Raw genomic sequence first — 17,500 nt, forward strand, 5'->3', positions numbered from 1 at the left:
CTTAATTTGGCAAAGAGAAATTGCAAAAGCTATCATATAATCAGTAATGCAGTCCTATAGCAAACAACAGACATGTTGTGGAAGTTCATACTCAGAAGTCTCCATAAAGTAGTTGATAACTTCTACTACATAAGTGGTCAAATTAAGCAAGACAAGGGATTTCTGAAAGTACAGCAACTAGACAAAGAAGGCAGTGGAAAAAGTTCAGGGAGCAATTAGTTTTGTTGGCAACAAAGATATTTCTTCCTCCAACTGAAGGGCAGTGTCTCACTACTTACTGCAATCCTTTGTCATCTACTTGGTGAGATTTGGTATCTTAAAATCAACTTTCTTGGCTTCGTATGTCTTCCTCTTCCAAAGGTGCCTTCCACTGCATGACACTTCTTTCCCCAATTGTCATGCTCCATATGTATTACACAACCAAACCAGCTCAGCTTTCACACACTGCCTCAATTTATGTTCATCCAGTAGTCACATTTATGAATACTGAATGCAAAAGATGTATGTGAGCTGCAAAACAAAATGAGCTGAACACGCTCTTCTCATCATCATTGTTCGACCGTGGTCGAGACAATGGAATTTACTATGTTACGCCAGGCTTCACGGTCCATCATAGCATTACGGAGGTCCTGTTGCTGGATGCCTGTATCCCTGGAGATTACATCTCCTACCCTGATGATGTAATCTCCAGGGATGCTCTTCTAGATGTATAATCTTAATGTATATGAATAAAAAGTAAAAATGTATAGAGCGAAAAACTGGATGAACAGGAAGCGATGTAGTGTTGGAAAGCTGAACTGCTTTGATTGTGTAATACATATGGAGCATGACAATTGGAGAAAGGTACCTTTGGAAGAGGAAGTTAAGAAACCAAGAAAGCTGATTTTAAGACACCAAATCTCACCAAGTAGATGATAAAGTACTGCAGTAAGTGGCGAGACATTGTGCTGAAGAAGATTCATCCAATTATGCAAGTCTGATGAAAAAAAAAAAAGCCAATACAAAATGATGATGATGATGATGATGATGATGACATACAATAATAGAAACCTAACTATCTTAAGGAACTACACATTGCAAAATGTACTCCTAGCTAGCTACTCGTAAAATGACAGGATGGCCAGAGTAGTAATGTGTTTACTGGATCAATGTTGAACTGGAATGGGTTAAATAACAATAACTGAATAACTCACCTCAGAAACATCCAACATTTGTTGTATCTTTTGTTGCACAAGATTGTGATCACCTGAAATTATACAAAATAAGGACAATGAAGAGAAGGAAGAGAATGATGATGATGATGATGTGTGTGGTGGTGGTGGAGGAGGAGGAGGAAGGAGGAGGAGGAGGAGGAGGAGGAGAGGAGGAGGAGGAGGAGGAGGAGGAGGAAGGTAAAGAAGAAGAAGAAGAATAAAGAAGAAGAAGAAGAAGAAGAAGAAGAAGAAGAATAAGAAAAGAAGAAGAAGAGAGGAGAGAGGCGACGACGACAATGACAACGATGATGAACAGCAGCAGCAAAAGCAATGAAAACAACAAAACAATTAGAGTTTGAATGTTCAAATTTATGGTTAGGTTAAAGGCTAAAGTTAAGTTTTTTAAGGTTCCAGGGATTAAAATCATGTACGTTAATGTCTGGGATGAATGTAGGAATTCCAGATAAAGAATATGATTGAAGTAAGCATTTAGGTAAAGATTAAGATTAGTGATTATAGTTTGGGAAGATTACGGCGGGATTATGATTAGAAACATAGGCATGAATGAGAGTAGAAGCTGAAATGACTGTGGGAGTTAAGATCTTTGGTTAACATGTTAGGAAAAATTATACTTAGCATTTAGATTAGTGATTAACCTTGTGATTAAGTTAGAGATTAGAGTTAAGGATTAAAGTTAAGGTGCACAGTAGTATCATGAACTAAGATTATAATTAAAGCTATGCGTTAAATTTCAGTAAAGTCTTCAAGTTGGGATTAGTTTGTATAAGTAGGGAGATTTTAGAATGGTATGCCTGTTTTACAAATTAATTTACTGACTTTTCATAGACTTTGGTTTTATCTATCAAGGCTAAGAATTATATTTGCATAAGAGACTAAGATTAAGGTTTAGAGAAAGATTTAGAGAACAAAATAAGCTTAAGGATTAAGATTACAGATAGAGATTAAGATGAGTAACTTAGGTTAAGAGTAAAAGTAAGGATTAAGATTAAGATGGTAATAAGGATAAATTATTACAGTTAGAAGTGGAGGTTATGGTAAGAGGTTTAATGGTTAGTTAGGGAATAAGATTAGGAATAGAAATTAAGCGGAGGCTAAAAGTAGGGCAATGGAATAAGATTTACAGGTTATAGGTTAAGGATAACAATTAACAAGTTTGGAATTGAAGTAAAAGTCCAGAGATAGTATTCTACAGATTAGTATTAAGCATTAGGTATATGTGTTTTGCATTTGGATTTGACAGTAACGTGTTGTATTATGATACAACACTATAAGTTAAAAGATTAAAGGATAGAATGATGTAGTTCATGTAAGAATGTCTGTTTTCTATGTTTGATGGTAGATTTTGTAATGCTACATCTACCCAGCCCCGTACTTGACTCTGTTTCTGTTTCTGTGTGTGTGTGTATGCGTGTGTGTGCGCGTGTGTGTGAGTTTAACTGGTATCCTATTTATATGTCTTCTTATTGAAGAATTTACTCATTCAGCAATCTATTCATCTATCTGCATGTGACTGCGCTTGTGTATGTGTTTGAGTGTGTGCTTGAGTGTGTGTGTTTGAGTGTGTGTGTGTGTTTATGCACATGTATGTGTCTACCTCTCCATCCATTCTACTAACTACTTATCTACTACCTGCCCATATGAGTATAACACAGGAATCAAATGGAATGTGAAGGGTGGTTTTTACCTCTCGTCTCTTCACTGTTGCTACAGTCATCCTCGAGGCACTTCAGTTGCAGAAAACAGGACTTCATTTGCTGCAAAATAATTTTTAAAAAATGATAATATTAATCTGCTACTGCTACTGGTTTAAAATTTTGGCATATGGCTAAGTTGATTATATTGACCCCAATGCTTAAATAGTACATATTTTATCAAACCCTAAAGGATGAAATGCAAAATCGACCTCAGCAGAATTTGAACTCAGAATGAAATTTGAAAACGAAGGTAGATAAACAATTAGAAGAGCATGATGTGTAATATAACAAAAACTAGTATGTTTGTTTTTTACAGGTTCAAAATATGACAAAAATGATGAAAAACACATAGAACACTCACACTTATGTGTAACTGATAACAAGATAAAAAGCAGTGGAGTCAGAATATTTTTTTGTGAATGTGTACTTTGAAGTGTTCAAAGTTACAGTAATTTGTAGCAAGATGTTTGGCAATATAGGCGCAGAAGTGGCTGTGTGGTAAGTAGCTTGCTTACCACCACATCGTTCTGGGTTCAGTCTCACTGCATGGCACCTTGGGTAAGTGGCTTCTACAATAGCCTGGAAAGTGGATTTGGTAAATGGAAACTGAGAGAATCCCTATATATATATATATATAATAATTAATATATATATATATATATATATATATATAAAATCTGTGTGTGTGTGCGTGCGCGTGGTGTGAGTGTATGTTTGTTTGTCTGTGTTTTTCCCACCACCATCGCCTGAAAACTGATGCTGGTATGTTTACATCCCCATACTTAGTGCGCAGCAAAAGACGCTGATAGAATAAGTACTAGGCTTACAAAAAAATAAGTCCTGGGGTTGATTTGTTTGACTAAAGGTGGTGCTCCAGAATGGCTGCACCAGAATGAAACAAATAAAAGAGTAGGTCCCACTGAAGTGCTGTTATTGTGCTTGATGTCATACTTTAAATCTTTTGTTTAATTTTTCTATTGTGTAACCAACATAAATTGTGTTTAGTGCATTCAACTACATACACCAATACACCAAATGGGAATCGTTACAGATACTACTGTCTGCATAAATCTTAACATTTCTGTTATAATTTGTGGTGAAGCTAGCCTGATTTACACTGTTGCACAATGAACAGGGTTTACCTTGCAACTGTTTCTAGGGGAAATTTCAATGTAGTTTTGATTACAATAAGATATACTGGTCGGTAGTTGTCTTGCATTTTGTTACATTTAATGACTACAGTATGTAGGTGAGACAATATTTCTCAACAATAAACCTTTTCCTGTTCCTCCCTTCATACTTTAATCTCTCAACATATCACATAAAGCCATTAATCTCTCTCTCTTTTATTCTCCCTCTCAATTGAAAGGATTCTGTAGTTTTGTGAGTTACAAAGCAACCTCACTAGTGCTGGTGCCATGAAAAAAGCACCCAGTTCACTCTATAAAGTGGTTGGAATTTGGAAAGACATCCTGCTATAGAAATCATGTTGACAATGAGATGAAGCAAGATATGATCTTCCGAGCTGTTGGATCCAGTTGAACTATCCAGCCCATGCTAGCATGGAAAGTGGATGTGAAATGATGATGATATAGCAACAAAGCTATATGTCAAGGGAGAAGTAACTCTGAATAAGAAATGATATAGATTTAAAGAGAGAAGGGGACTCTTTAGTCAAAATGCAGAAAACATCTTTAATGATAGTGGTTTGATAAAATGCACTCAGATTGCATTGCAAGGCATGTATAACAAGGTTGTGAATATTTTTCTATTAAAGTATATACCAGGTGATGAAGGACTGCAGCAGGTGGAAAGATAAAAAAAAAACAAACTATGGTGTGTGGAAGATGTTGTGAGATACATTCACTGTGGAAAAATTGATATGATAATAATAATGATGAAGTTTTTAAGTGGTCATTCAACTTGCTTGCAATATCAATTAAACCTCCCCAAATTACACCCTACAATCATATAAAAGGAAAGAAATATTAGATATGGTGGTCCGAGATAAATAATGTCTGAATAAACAACAACAACATGGACATGTCCAAAGAGATTTTGATCTACTGGATCAGTAATAACATGGTTAAACAACAACAAACACAGCCTGGAAACTTACCTCAAGCTCATTTTCTTTGAATGCCAGCCTCTCCTGCATTTCTGAATATTCAGCATTTGATTGTTCACAACTGTCAGATAGCTCACGATATCTAGAAAGGAAAAGAGAAAGTTTCATTTTACATACAGATGTACATAATCATAAGTGTGTGTAGCTGTCTTTAATACCATACCAAAATACATCAAAATGTAAACAGATCTCATAAAATTCAAAAGTTCTCTGGACAAATTTCTTTAAAAAATTCCAGATCAACCACCTACACCTGAATGTCTCCAACAATAATTACTCTTTGTTAGAGTTGGCCATGGTGTCCCATATATGACTAAAAGACTTCATCAGGTGGTGCTATTAAGTTAGACATGGCCTGGGTCTATACTGGCTGAAACCTATCAAAGTTATTAATACTGTTCAGTTTTGATGCAGTTCTGTTATACATTTACACTTACCCTACAAATCTGTATTGCCCTAAAATATGACAGATTTAGAATATAGAAAACAATAATACAAAATCCAAAACATAGACTCAAGTACTAACAATTTTTTGTGAAAGCTGTCAAATTGATGATGATATAATTAATAAACATAACATAAGACAGTAATCCTGTACACCTAGTTAACAAAATAATGAATGAAATCAACACTAGCAATATTTACCCTAAAAATAATAACAAATAACATAATACATCAGCATTCAACCTCTTTACAGTCAATTCATATATAGAGTATTATTGGAAAATCTAATAAAGAATGTAAAATAAGAAGAGAACTGGAAGATAACACAAATAGTGTCAATAACATTCTTAACAGAAACAATGAATAACCATAAAACTTCAAACTCATATGAACATAAGTCAATTTTATGAAATAATATCTAAAAATGTAACTGTAGTACAACTTCCTCTTGTCCTTTTACAATATACTGCTCAGTATGCAATATTAACTACTGGTGTAGTTTCATTACAACAAAGGATACCTGTTATTACATAGGAACTACTTCCAATTCCTTTAAATGTCATTACATCTTACATTCACTTAGCCATAGAAATAAAAACAAAATTATGTAATTCAACTAGACTAGCCAAGTACAAAGAAGAAACTACATGGGGCATCTTAGTGAGAACTCCTTTTCACATTGATAATGCAATTTATGTTGTACTGAAGTGCTACATATTTTATTAGGTACAAAATTTTAAAACTGTTTGAAGTCTGTTAAACCAATTGGACACCATAAAATAGTAAATGATAGTTGAGTACATATGAATATAGAAACTTTTCCAATGACTGTGATATAAAATTACTTTATCCTCAGTAAAAAGAAAGAAAATGATTTCATTTACTTATAAATTTCTTTGTGTTTCATATGGATACAGTCACCCTATTAACAAAACCAATATATGATTAAGAATTCTAAATACATAACTTAATGAACTAATCCTTTGATTTTATTAAAACGGAATTGATAATTGTGTCAGAACCTGAGTGCATTGTATCTTATAATAAAACCAGATGTAAACTAATGAGGTTTATGACATAATTGTTTATTCCTCTGTTGAGAGAGAGAGAGAGAGAGAGAGAGAGAGAGAGAGAGAGAGAGAGAGAGAGAGAGAGATTTATATAGCAGTATGCAAGTTTGTGTATCTATGTATGAGCAAGAGTATGTAATGTAATATGAGGGAGATGACCAATAAGATAACTTACTTCTCATCCCAGCCTTCAACCTCTTGTATAAGCTGAAAAGAAAGAAAGAATAGGTAGTTGATTAAGAAGACATTTAGTTACAGAATATAATATACTGCATATTAAAGCTCTGCTGAGGCTATGTTACAATGTTACTCATATCTGAGTGCACAACTCCTTATAGTGAAACATCCAATGAATACAATTCTATAACTCATGTGTTTTCATTTATTTATTGATTGATGTTATATTCTGTTCTTATTTCATATAGCATTCCAGAGATGAAAACATCAGTAATTTCACACTATCTTACTTCAGGAGCCTAGAAATACCATGCATTATAAGTATATTCAGTTCTAACAACTGGTTATTGGTCCTGCTATGGCTCAGCAGGATTATAAAATACACACACATACACGTGTATGTACGTATGTAGGTGTGTTTATATATATATATATATTATATATATATATATATACATACACACACACACACACACACACACACACTAATTGTACATATAAGACCACTCGATGTAGTTATATGTGCTACAAATCGTCCTCCAGATACTCCGAATCATGTAGGCAAGTTTGATGACTGCTTACAAAAATAGAAGTTATAGTTACATTAGAACAACACTTAAGTGTACTCCTTATGGGAGGGGAGACTTCAATCTACCAAATGTCAAATGGCCTGAGGGCCTTCCTCTCCCAGGAATGGCACGATGTGAACAAGGACAGGTGAAGTCCCTCCTGAACCTCATCAACACTTTGTACATGGAACAAATAGTACTCCAACCAACCAGGGCAGGTAACATACTGGATATCTGCTCCACAAATAATATGGATCTTATCCATAATGTGAAAGTGACACCAACGCTACTCTCGGATCACAACATGGTAGAGCTGACCATGTACGGACCAAAAGAAACCATGGACATGCAGCCTACAAGAAACTCTCAGAATCTTTCCAGCTTGAACTTCCATAAGGCAAACTGGAAACAAATTGAGAAAGAAATCCTCAAACAAAACTGGCCTAAATGTCTCTCCTCACTGGACATTACCAAACACTGAAAAAAAAAATGGTGTAAAAATTCTACAAGACAAAAGGAGAAAAATCATGTACACACAGAATATTTACAGTAATGGAAATAGAAGTCTCTTACTTGTTCTTTACGGTCCTCCAAGTGCTGGATTTGATCTGACATTGTTTGTACTTGTGACTGTAGTGTAGTGATCTCTTCAGTTTTTGTGTTTACTTCATAAGAGTTCTGCATGTAGATAGAATAGATGGATTAAACATATGGAAAAGTGGTGTGTTGCAAGTTGGAGGTTGTTAGTAGTGCTGGTGTGCTGAATAAAAAGATCTGTTCTTAGTGGGAAAATATCAGTATTGGGATGGGCTGACAGTAGCAATATGTTCATAACTGTATACAGAAAGTAAATGCAGATTATGAATGGAGACCTGTTAACATTGGATAATTACAGAGAATGGAGGTCTTCTTCAGATTGTCTATAAAATTTATAGTGTTTATAAAAAGTAAACAGTGTGTATATAGAGGCCACACTGAATATAAAAGATCTCAGAGTGAATATAAAGGTGAAAGTGTATAGGATAATAGGCAGTTTTGTTCTTTATTGTTTTACTCAGTGATCTACTTTCAACAGTATTTTGCCAATAATACTGAACTCAATAGTCATTTCAATCTCATATTTTATCAATCTCTATTTATTGAATGGCTAAGTTGCATTTCAGTATAAAAGGTTTCAGCTCAACACATTAATGTATACACACACACACACAAATGTTTTTAATGTTTTAATATTATTATCGTTTTAAACGAAAAACAATGCAATTTTTAAAAATAATATAACTTGATGTATATGTATCCATACATGTGTGTGTGTATGTATATATATACACACACACACATGAATACATAGCAAAACCTATATATAAATATATATATATATCTTCATTTCCAGTGTTATGTTTTAGATTATATGATTTAGTAAACCAATGCCTTGCAGCCCTAGATGTCACTATGTGAAAAAAATGACACCTAGGCACATCCTAATATACACAATAACATAAAATAAAGAAGTGATAGTAGCCATTATGATGATAATGATTCATGTGTGCGTAAATACTTTATGAGAAGTCTGTACCTTATTTCCCCTTGTTATGCCCACCTTATTGTACTATGCTGTATTTCACTTGTATTTTTGTTTTTGCTCTTAATCTTATTCTTACTCTACTCTATTTAAAAGGATAAGCACACCTTATCTATTCTTAATGGAATTTTGTGTTAGTCCCCCCACCCCAACTACTTAGACCCTCTGAAGAAGTCTAGGGGCACATCCATTATCCAAGCCTTGTCTGTTCATCCTTGCATAATATTTAGGTGATGGAGATAACCTGGAAGATTTTGTTGTCTCTTGGCAGAAATGGCAGTAAGGAACTAGTACGTGCACACCCATTTGCTCATTTGTTTCTATATATTTGAGGTCTTACTATAGCTACATAAAGCCGCAGACAGATAGTCGGAGAGAGGCTCACAAAGGACTTGGTGAGTGATGCCAAGACGCCCTCAGCCTTCTTGGCAATTTTAGCGATGTGTTTTGTCCAACGCAAATCACTGTCGACAGTAACACCCAGGTCACGTTCACAAGAAGACTTTTTGAGTACTCATACATGTATGGGTATTCATCCAATACAATTGAATAAATAGACATACTTGAATGTTTACTGGCTGATGTGTCGATTTTATATCCTCTCTATTTTCTTATTTGCTATGATGATGATGATGATGATGATATATATATATAAATATAAATGGCAGCTATAATAAGACACTTTGCCCATGACACAACGCAGAGTGATGAATCTAGAAACAAGGTATTTGCAAAGCCATTCTTAACTGTTACAGTATACCTCTGTATATAAGGATACACTGTATATATAAAGCAGAAATTGTATACACAAGACACTATGATTATAAAGAATACATTAGTCATACAAAAAAAAAACAGTGTATGTATATATTAACACACATACATACACACATGTGTACGAACCAATTTAATTACAAGTAAACAAAAAATAAGTAACAGTCACCTTTTCTTGCTTTTCACTAACTTCCTTCAGTTCGTCACTTAAAGACTGGATCTAAAAAATAAAAAAGTGATAGACATATATATATATATATATATACACACACACACACACACACACACAAATTCTATACAAGCATGTAAAAGTGGATGATGAAATGATGTCTATCTTTTATATTTTACTTGTTTCAGTCATTAGACTGTGGCCATGCTGGGGTACCACCTTCAAGAATTTTAGCCCAACTTATTGACCCCAGTACTTATTACTTTGTGTAACCTGGTACTTATTCTATTGGTCTCTTTTGCCAAACTGCTAAGTCACATGAACATAAATATACCAACACCAGTTGTCAAGCAGTGGTGGGGGACAAACACAGACACACACATATGACAGGCTTCTTCCAGTTTCTAACTACTAAATTCACATGCAAAGCTTTGGTCGATTCAAGGGCAGAGTAGAAGATTCAAGGTGCAACGCAATAGAACTGAACTTGGAACCATGTAGTTGGGAAGCAAACTTCTTACCATAGCCATGCCTGCGCCTATATTATTTATGTATATATTCTAAGTTTGATTAGATAAAAATCTCAGCTTTTTCCTTCTGTAGCATTCAATTCAAACCCTTGGTTGTTTACTCAATGTGTAGACTGGTATTTGAAGTAGTCCACTGGTGCAAAAACTCAAGGTAATCTGAAGTCCTTCCTGATCTCCCTCTTCCACAGGTTCCACACTTAGTGCTCAGTACTTTCTTTTGTAGCTATCATCCTCTTTATGATTCACATACCCATACTAGTGCAGTCTTCTCCCCTGCACACTACATCAGATTCTTCTAATATCTTTTTTTTCTCAGCTTGTTTGTTCTCTATTGTTCATACAAATTCAGTGAAGCATGGTAACTTCATTTTATTCTGACCTTTGCAAATCATTTACCTTGTCACCATGCAGCATTACACTTCAAACACAGCGTCATACAATCTATCTTTCACATTAAGAGAAAAGTCCTTTGTTGCTACAAGAGATAATAGTTCCCTGAACTTTCCCCAACACATTCCTGCACTTGCTAATTAGCTAAACCAGGTAACAAAAGCTATCATCTGCATATTTGAAAAAATCTATGACCATTTGCACCAGCTGCATATGAAGTCTAACTTCTCTATTAGCTTGTCTTTAAATCTATTACATCTCTTATACATTCATTGTTTACAGAGTATGCCATATAGGAGCTTTCTAACATTCCTTTTCTACAAACCAAGAAAAGCCATTTTCTGAATTGTAGTAGGGACCTACCTTCTCTCCTGATGAAAATATGTCTATTAAGCTTACTTTGAGTCATCTCAATTCTAAGCTTTGATTCCATTTCTAGAATTCTTTCTCCAAAATTTCTGTCCGAAATATACTATAAACAGTCAGTTTTAAACTTCACTGGTAACGCTTGGAAGATTATAATAAACAGAAGAGAGCGGAATAAACCAAGTGGAATATTGAGTACTGATGGACACCTACCTGCTAAATTTGTCATTGCACTCATTCACCATGCTGATCTCCACATGCACAACCCTCACAAGCTATTTGTCTATGACTAGATTCTTTAGGAACCACAATATTTCAAAGCAAAGGCTCTCTCTTAAGCTTTCACAAGAATGATATGTATATGGGTTGATTTTTAGCTAACGTCTGTCAAGGAAAACGCCATCAATAGTACAGCTTCCTTGCACAAAGGCAAGGAGTATTTCATCAAGGTTACTCCTGTTCCTAATTGCTTTTACAATAACTCTTTCTGTAACTTTGATAGCATGCACCAACAGTTTGAAGCCTCAGCAGCTGTCTCTCTTTAGTGCATCTGTAGTGCATCCTTGTAGCATAAATGATGTCAGATCTTGGTTATATCCTCCTGTATTACCTCAATGACTGTCCTATTGCAGCAGTTGATTCCTCCTCTTACTCATTCTATCTACCCCATAATAATGTAAATGATACACACACACAAACACGTGTGTGTGTGTGTGTGTGTGCACAAGCACACGAATGTGTGTGTTGAAGAGTGCAAAACAAATGTTGCTAATTATTTACCTCATCATCTTTCTGTTCAATCATGGAACTGTGATCCAGCAATTTATCTTGGAGACATGATACTTGAAATGCTAAAGTTTCCATCTCTTTCCTCAACTTTCGATTTTCAAGCTGTAACAAGAAATTGATATATTTTTTTAATGAATATATATATACCCTTACATAAAAGGAAGAATTTGGTGTTTTATAAGAGAGATTGAGAGAGAGAGAGAGGAGAGAGAGAGAGAGAGAGAGAGAGAGAACAGATTTGTCAAATATGTCTGTGTGTGTTGAATATTCCATATCTCCTTCATGTGTTTTATTGAGATCTGTTCTCCCTATCTGTTAACCATTTAGCATTTAAACCAACTGTATCCAGATCAAATATTCTACCAGTTTTATGCTCAAACTAGTTAGATCTGGCCTTTTACACCTATCCCATAATGTCATTCTAAAAAATAAACATTCACACCATCAAAATCTCAAAACAATGAGGTAGTGTATGATTAATTAAGAACAATGTGAATGAATAAGCATTACATCTGCCAGAGTGATCTGAATGTTAAGGGGTCAAATCATACAGACATTGAAGACAAAGAACTGAGAACTTGTTTAGTTGCTATGCACCCATGGCAATTATATATCTCACTTTGATGAATGAAAATTGTACTGCCTTGGATCATGTTTGTGTATGCATGTGTGTGTACATGATGTATATAAATACATATACACAAATTAATAACAAACTGGAGAAGAAATATTTAATAGAGTTCAACAGTTTACTTAGGCCGCTCTCGTGGTCTGCTACTCTGGAGTTACCCCAATGTGTAGTTGATTCTTCAAGCATTGTTAGAAAAACTATAGAGCAGTAGTTTCCAAAGTGAGAGGTATTGCTCCCCTGGGGGTGGTGGAAAGTCCCCAAGGGGGGTGTGTGAAGAAAAGTGGGGCAATAATGGGGTAGCGATTCATGTAAAAACAACAAAATAATGGGTTTGTGAGGTTAAGATTTATTTGTGAAATACAGTTGCTTTGAATTTGCTTCAGAAAGAGGCCTATGTTTGTGATCGTTACTTGGGATGGGGGCGCTAGGAATGTGGTCTGGGCGTCAGGAGGGGGGTGGGGGGCAGCAACCCGAAAATGTTTGGGAACCACTGCTCTAGAGCAATAGGTCACTGGGATAGTCTAAAAGGACTCTGTGTGTGTGTGTATTTTATCAAAGGTGCCTGTAAGATTAACAGTTTAGCTGTTAAGTTTTAGTGTGATAGATGGCTAAACGATAGATGAGGTTATCAAGCAAAAAAAAAAAAGAAAAGGAAAACAACAAGCTCATCAGTGATAGCTGATAAGATGCTAAAAAGTATCTGGCAAAGAAAGGTGCACACTAGTTATTTGTATAGCAAATAAGGTGGTTCAAGGAAGTGGAAAGCCAGTAAGTGGCATGGCAGTAACATTATGAACTACAAGGGTAAAGAAGGTGCATGAGAAAGATATAACTCTTGAGATATCAAATAGATGCACCAAATCATGAAAGTGACAGTGGAAATTATAGCAAAGTTAATCAATGAGAGAACTAGCTTAGACGAGATGCAGTGTGGAATTGTGCTTAAGACATGAGGTCACTGATGTTCTTGTGTCAGTGAGGCAATTACAAGAATTTCTTAGCCACAAACAAACCACTATACATAGCATTCGTTGTCTTGGAGAAAACATTGGCAGAGTACCACACTCTGTAGTTCAGTGGTTGTTAAGAATACTAGAAATAGAAGAATGGTTTGTGAGAGCAGTGTCTTGGTTGTGTATAGAGATTCCATTAACAAAGTGAATTACCAACAAACTTAGTGAGAGTTTAGTGAAATGACAGGCAAGCAGAGAGGAAAGAATGACTTCATAAGCAACCAGATGCAAAGACTAGTCAACAGTAAAGAGCATGTAAGAAAGAAATTCTTTCAACTGCTCAGAAGGCTCATTTGGAATAACTGATAGTTTGTTACCAAGGTAATAAAATTGGCAACTGGAGTGAGTGTAGAAACAACATAGTATCCAGAGTAAGAACAAAGTGGCAAACCTCCAGAAGGTATTACAGTTGTTGTCTCTCTAAGAATGGTAGGACAGCTGCATGACACTTATGTGTGAAGTGCAATAATGTGAAGGTGGGAAAAAAAAATAAATGAAGTAAACACTCTCCACCATATATTTGTGTCAGTGTGCATGAATGCAGAGGCACAAATACTCTGAGAGAAAACTGGGTACCAGAAATAGCCAGAAAGAAAATTGTAATGGGATGGTTATGTGAGGCACAGGTAGAATGATAGTTGGATTGGGAAAGTGTCAGCCTCCCAAAAGAGATGACAACAGGCTGCAACAAGTGGAAAGAAACCATATTGAAACTGACAAACAAAACAAATACTAACATAGAAATGTAGATGTAAAACTGATGATAATGGTATATACTAACACATACACAGATATTTTATATGTGTATATTTATATACAAACCAAAGGATCAAAGGTTCTTCCTGAGCCACAGGTGCACAAGGCTGGTTTACTGAACATGAATTGAAGTGTTTTACTCAAGAACACAATGCATCACCAAGTTCGGGAATTAAAACCACAATCTTAGATTATGATTACAATACCCTAATAACCTAAGCCAGGTGCTTCCACAAAATCACGCACACACACACACACACACACACACACACACATAATTAGATATGTATAAACCCATACAAACTCATGCAAATACAAGATATACACTTGATATACAAGCTTTCTCCTGTTCTTTCACTCATACACACATTTATCCTTCATACATTCACATTTATAGACTCACCTTGTATTGTTCAAGGTCTACTTCAAATGATCCAGTAGAATCAGCATGGGTTCTCGCTTCCTCCTCCATCAAAGTAAGCTGTGAAGTAAAAACTTTATATATATATATATTGCTGGGCCAGGTCATGAAAGTTATGGAAAAAGTTATAGCTCAATTAGAGAAAGTTAAAATTGATGAGCTCAGTTTTGTGCCAATAATGAAACAACTGTAGGAGCTAAAAGTAAGCCACTGTACACAGCATTTTTTGACTCTGTTGACAGGGGTCCCTTGTTTTGTGAGCTGGTGATTACTGAGGAAGCTAAGGGTAGACAAATGGCTTGTGAGAGTCTTACAATTCATGTATATGGGTGCTGTCAACAAAGAGAATTAGTAATGAATTTAGTGTGCAGGTAAGAGATCCTAACAGGGTTCATTTCTCATTATTCTCCAATTCATTATAGTCTTCTATGTTATAACAGGAGTTTAAGATGAGTTTACCATGGGAACTGTGACATGCTGATGACAGTTGATATAGCTGAATTTATAGTAGAATTAGTCAAAAAAGTAGTGAGAAAGTAAAATTCAGAATTAAACTGCCTTGAAGTTAACTTAGTAAAGACTAAAGTTTTAGTAAGCAAGGAAACAAATAAGATGCTAATTTCCTCAGGAAAATGGCCCTGTTTGATAAGTAGGAAAGCTGTAAGCAGAAATTCCTATAGTGTACTCAGTACAAGCTAAGGAAACACAAAAAGTTTAACAGAGAAAGTAGCCTTTGTATGTGACAGATCCACAGGAGCAATAAACACCAAAAATAAAAACCAGGGGAAATGGGTTTTCATAAATGTCCAGGAGGATCAACAGAGGTAATGGATAGCTTTTGTTACCCAGGGACCTTGCTAACAGTGAAAAAATAACAGGCTGGAGAAAGGTCAGAGAGCTTACAACTCAGTTGGCAACAAAAGATTTCTCTCATAGTGAAAGGTAGATTGTATGATCCTTGTGTACAAACAGCACTGCTACATGGTAAAGAGTCTGAATGTGGTAGACTAGTGAAAAGTAGAAAGTGAAATTAGAATACTCCATTGTAACATGCATTGTAATGAATAACAAAACACAGATGTGTTGAGAGAAATATAGGACATATGTAGAAGAAGATGACCAAGTCAGCAGTGGAGGAGGATGCTCAGAGAACATAGCTGCTAGAATAAGAATGGGCTGGGCAAAGTTCAGAGAGCTGCTACCTCTGTTGGTAACAAAGGACCTCTCCATCAGAGTGAAAGGCTGACTGTACGATGCCTGTGTGTAAACAACTATGCTACATGGCAGTGAAACATGGGCTGTGACTGCAGAGGACATGTGAAGGCTTGAAAGAAAGGAAGCCAGTATGTTCCACTGGATGCGTAAAATCAGTGTGCACGTACAACAGAGTGTAAATGTCTTAAGTGAAAAATTGGGTAATAAGAGGGATCAGATGTAGTATGCAAGAGAGAAGACTGGGCTGATATGGATGAGGACAGCTGTGTAAAGAAGTACTGATCAATAAATGTAGAGGGAACCTGTGGAAGAGGTATACTCAGGAAGATGTGGGATGAGGAGTTGAAATATGACCTTCGAATGTTGTAACTCACAGAGCTGATGACAAGTGACCGAAACATTTGGCGATTTGCTGTGCTTGAGAAGACATGTCAAACTAAGTAAAATCATGTAGTCATGGCCAGTGCAGGTGACACACAAAAGGCACCCATGCTGGCGACATGTAAAAGGTACTTAGTACATTCTGGAGTGGTTGATATTAGGAAGGGCATCCAGTCATAGAAATCAAACAAAAGCAAACTGGAGCCTGGTGCAGCTCTCCAGTTTATCAGTTCCATTTAAATCATCTAATCCATGCTAACGAGGAAAACAGATGCTAAATGATGATGGTGTTGATGATGATGAGAGAAGAAGACTGTTGAATAAAGTGCTGGTTACTTAATGTGGATGGAACTTATGGAAGAGAGAGACTCAAAAAGACATGAAACTAAGTAGTGAAGGCTGATATCAGGACTTAGAACCTATACAGATGACAAAGGAGCAGAATGACTGATGTAATGAAGTGCTCAAGAAGACCATCTGAACTTGGTGACATTGAGGTTTTGGAAGCATAACGTGTATAACTACAACCAAGTCCTTTGCCCAGTTTCCTTCTCAAGGCTTCCCCAACATTTATTGTCTCTCTATCATTGATGCCTCCATCATCTGCCTACCTGCAATATTCCACTGCTGTCATGAAATGAGAGCAGTGGAATATTTCATCATCATCTTTTTCTATCTTACTATCTGGAACCAATTTCATTTGACATCCATCCTTCATTCTTAACACTGTCCAACTCCACTCACATTTTACATTGATCACGCATCTCTCATTTCCCAACATCATACAACCCTCCCCACACACTGCATTTGTTTCTCTTCTCAAACTCTTGCAACTTACCCACCTGCACAATATCTCCTTTTCATCTTTCCCTTGTACTATAAAATTACCACTATTCTCTTTTCTGTATGGTCAGTCATCACCTACTTTTCCCTGTCTTTCATCCAACTCATATGTATCATTGATCACATCTCCACCTTTGTGCACCATTCATTGCATCTACCCTTCAACCCAGTCAAAACCTCCAATCAACCTTCATTATCACCATACACTCTTGCAACATCTACCCAAAACACCCTACCTGTGCTTCTATCTCTACTCATCTTTATGTAACATGAGGTTCCACTTTGACACCTCATCACCACTACTTTTGTTTATCTCTCTTGCTGGCTCCATTCTCCTTACTTTT

The 17,500-nt window shown here is 35.9% G+C and overlaps 1 protein-coding gene across 4 annotated transcripts in view; it reads right to left on the reverse strand.

Moving 5' to 3' along the window:
* The window catches only part of LOC115222542 (transport and Golgi organization protein 1 homolog), a 129,472-nt gene that overhangs the window by 32,815 nt on the left and 79,157 nt on the right, over nt 1–17,500 (reverse strand). For all 4 annotated transcript variants that reach the window (XM_036511729.1, XM_029792801.2, XM_036511730.1 and 1 more), the window contains 8 exons: nt 14,700–14,777; nt 11,888–11,998; nt 9,822–9,872; nt 7,870–7,974; nt 6,726–6,757; nt 5,028–5,118; nt 2,899–2,968; nt 1,194–1,246 (listed from right to left, as the gene is read on the reverse strand). In XM_036511729.1, coding sequence (XP_036367622.1) covers nt 1,194–1,246; nt 2,899–2,968; nt 5,028–5,118; nt 6,726–6,757; nt 7,870–7,974; nt 9,822–9,872; nt 11,888–11,998; nt 14,700–14,777 — 591 coding nt within the window. The remainder of the gene's footprint in view (nt 1–1,193; nt 1,247–2,898; nt 2,969–5,027; nt 5,119–6,725; nt 6,758–7,869; nt 7,975–9,821; nt 9,873–11,887; nt 11,999–14,699; nt 14,778–17,500) is intronic.

The sequence above is a fragment of the Octopus sinensis genome, linkage group LG20, assembly GCF_006345805.1.
Source record: "Octopus sinensis linkage group LG20, ASM634580v1, whole genome shotgun sequence".
In the NCBI taxonomy this organism is placed as follows: Eukaryota; Metazoa; Mollusca; class Cephalopoda; order Octopoda; family Octopodidae; genus Octopus; species Octopus sinensis.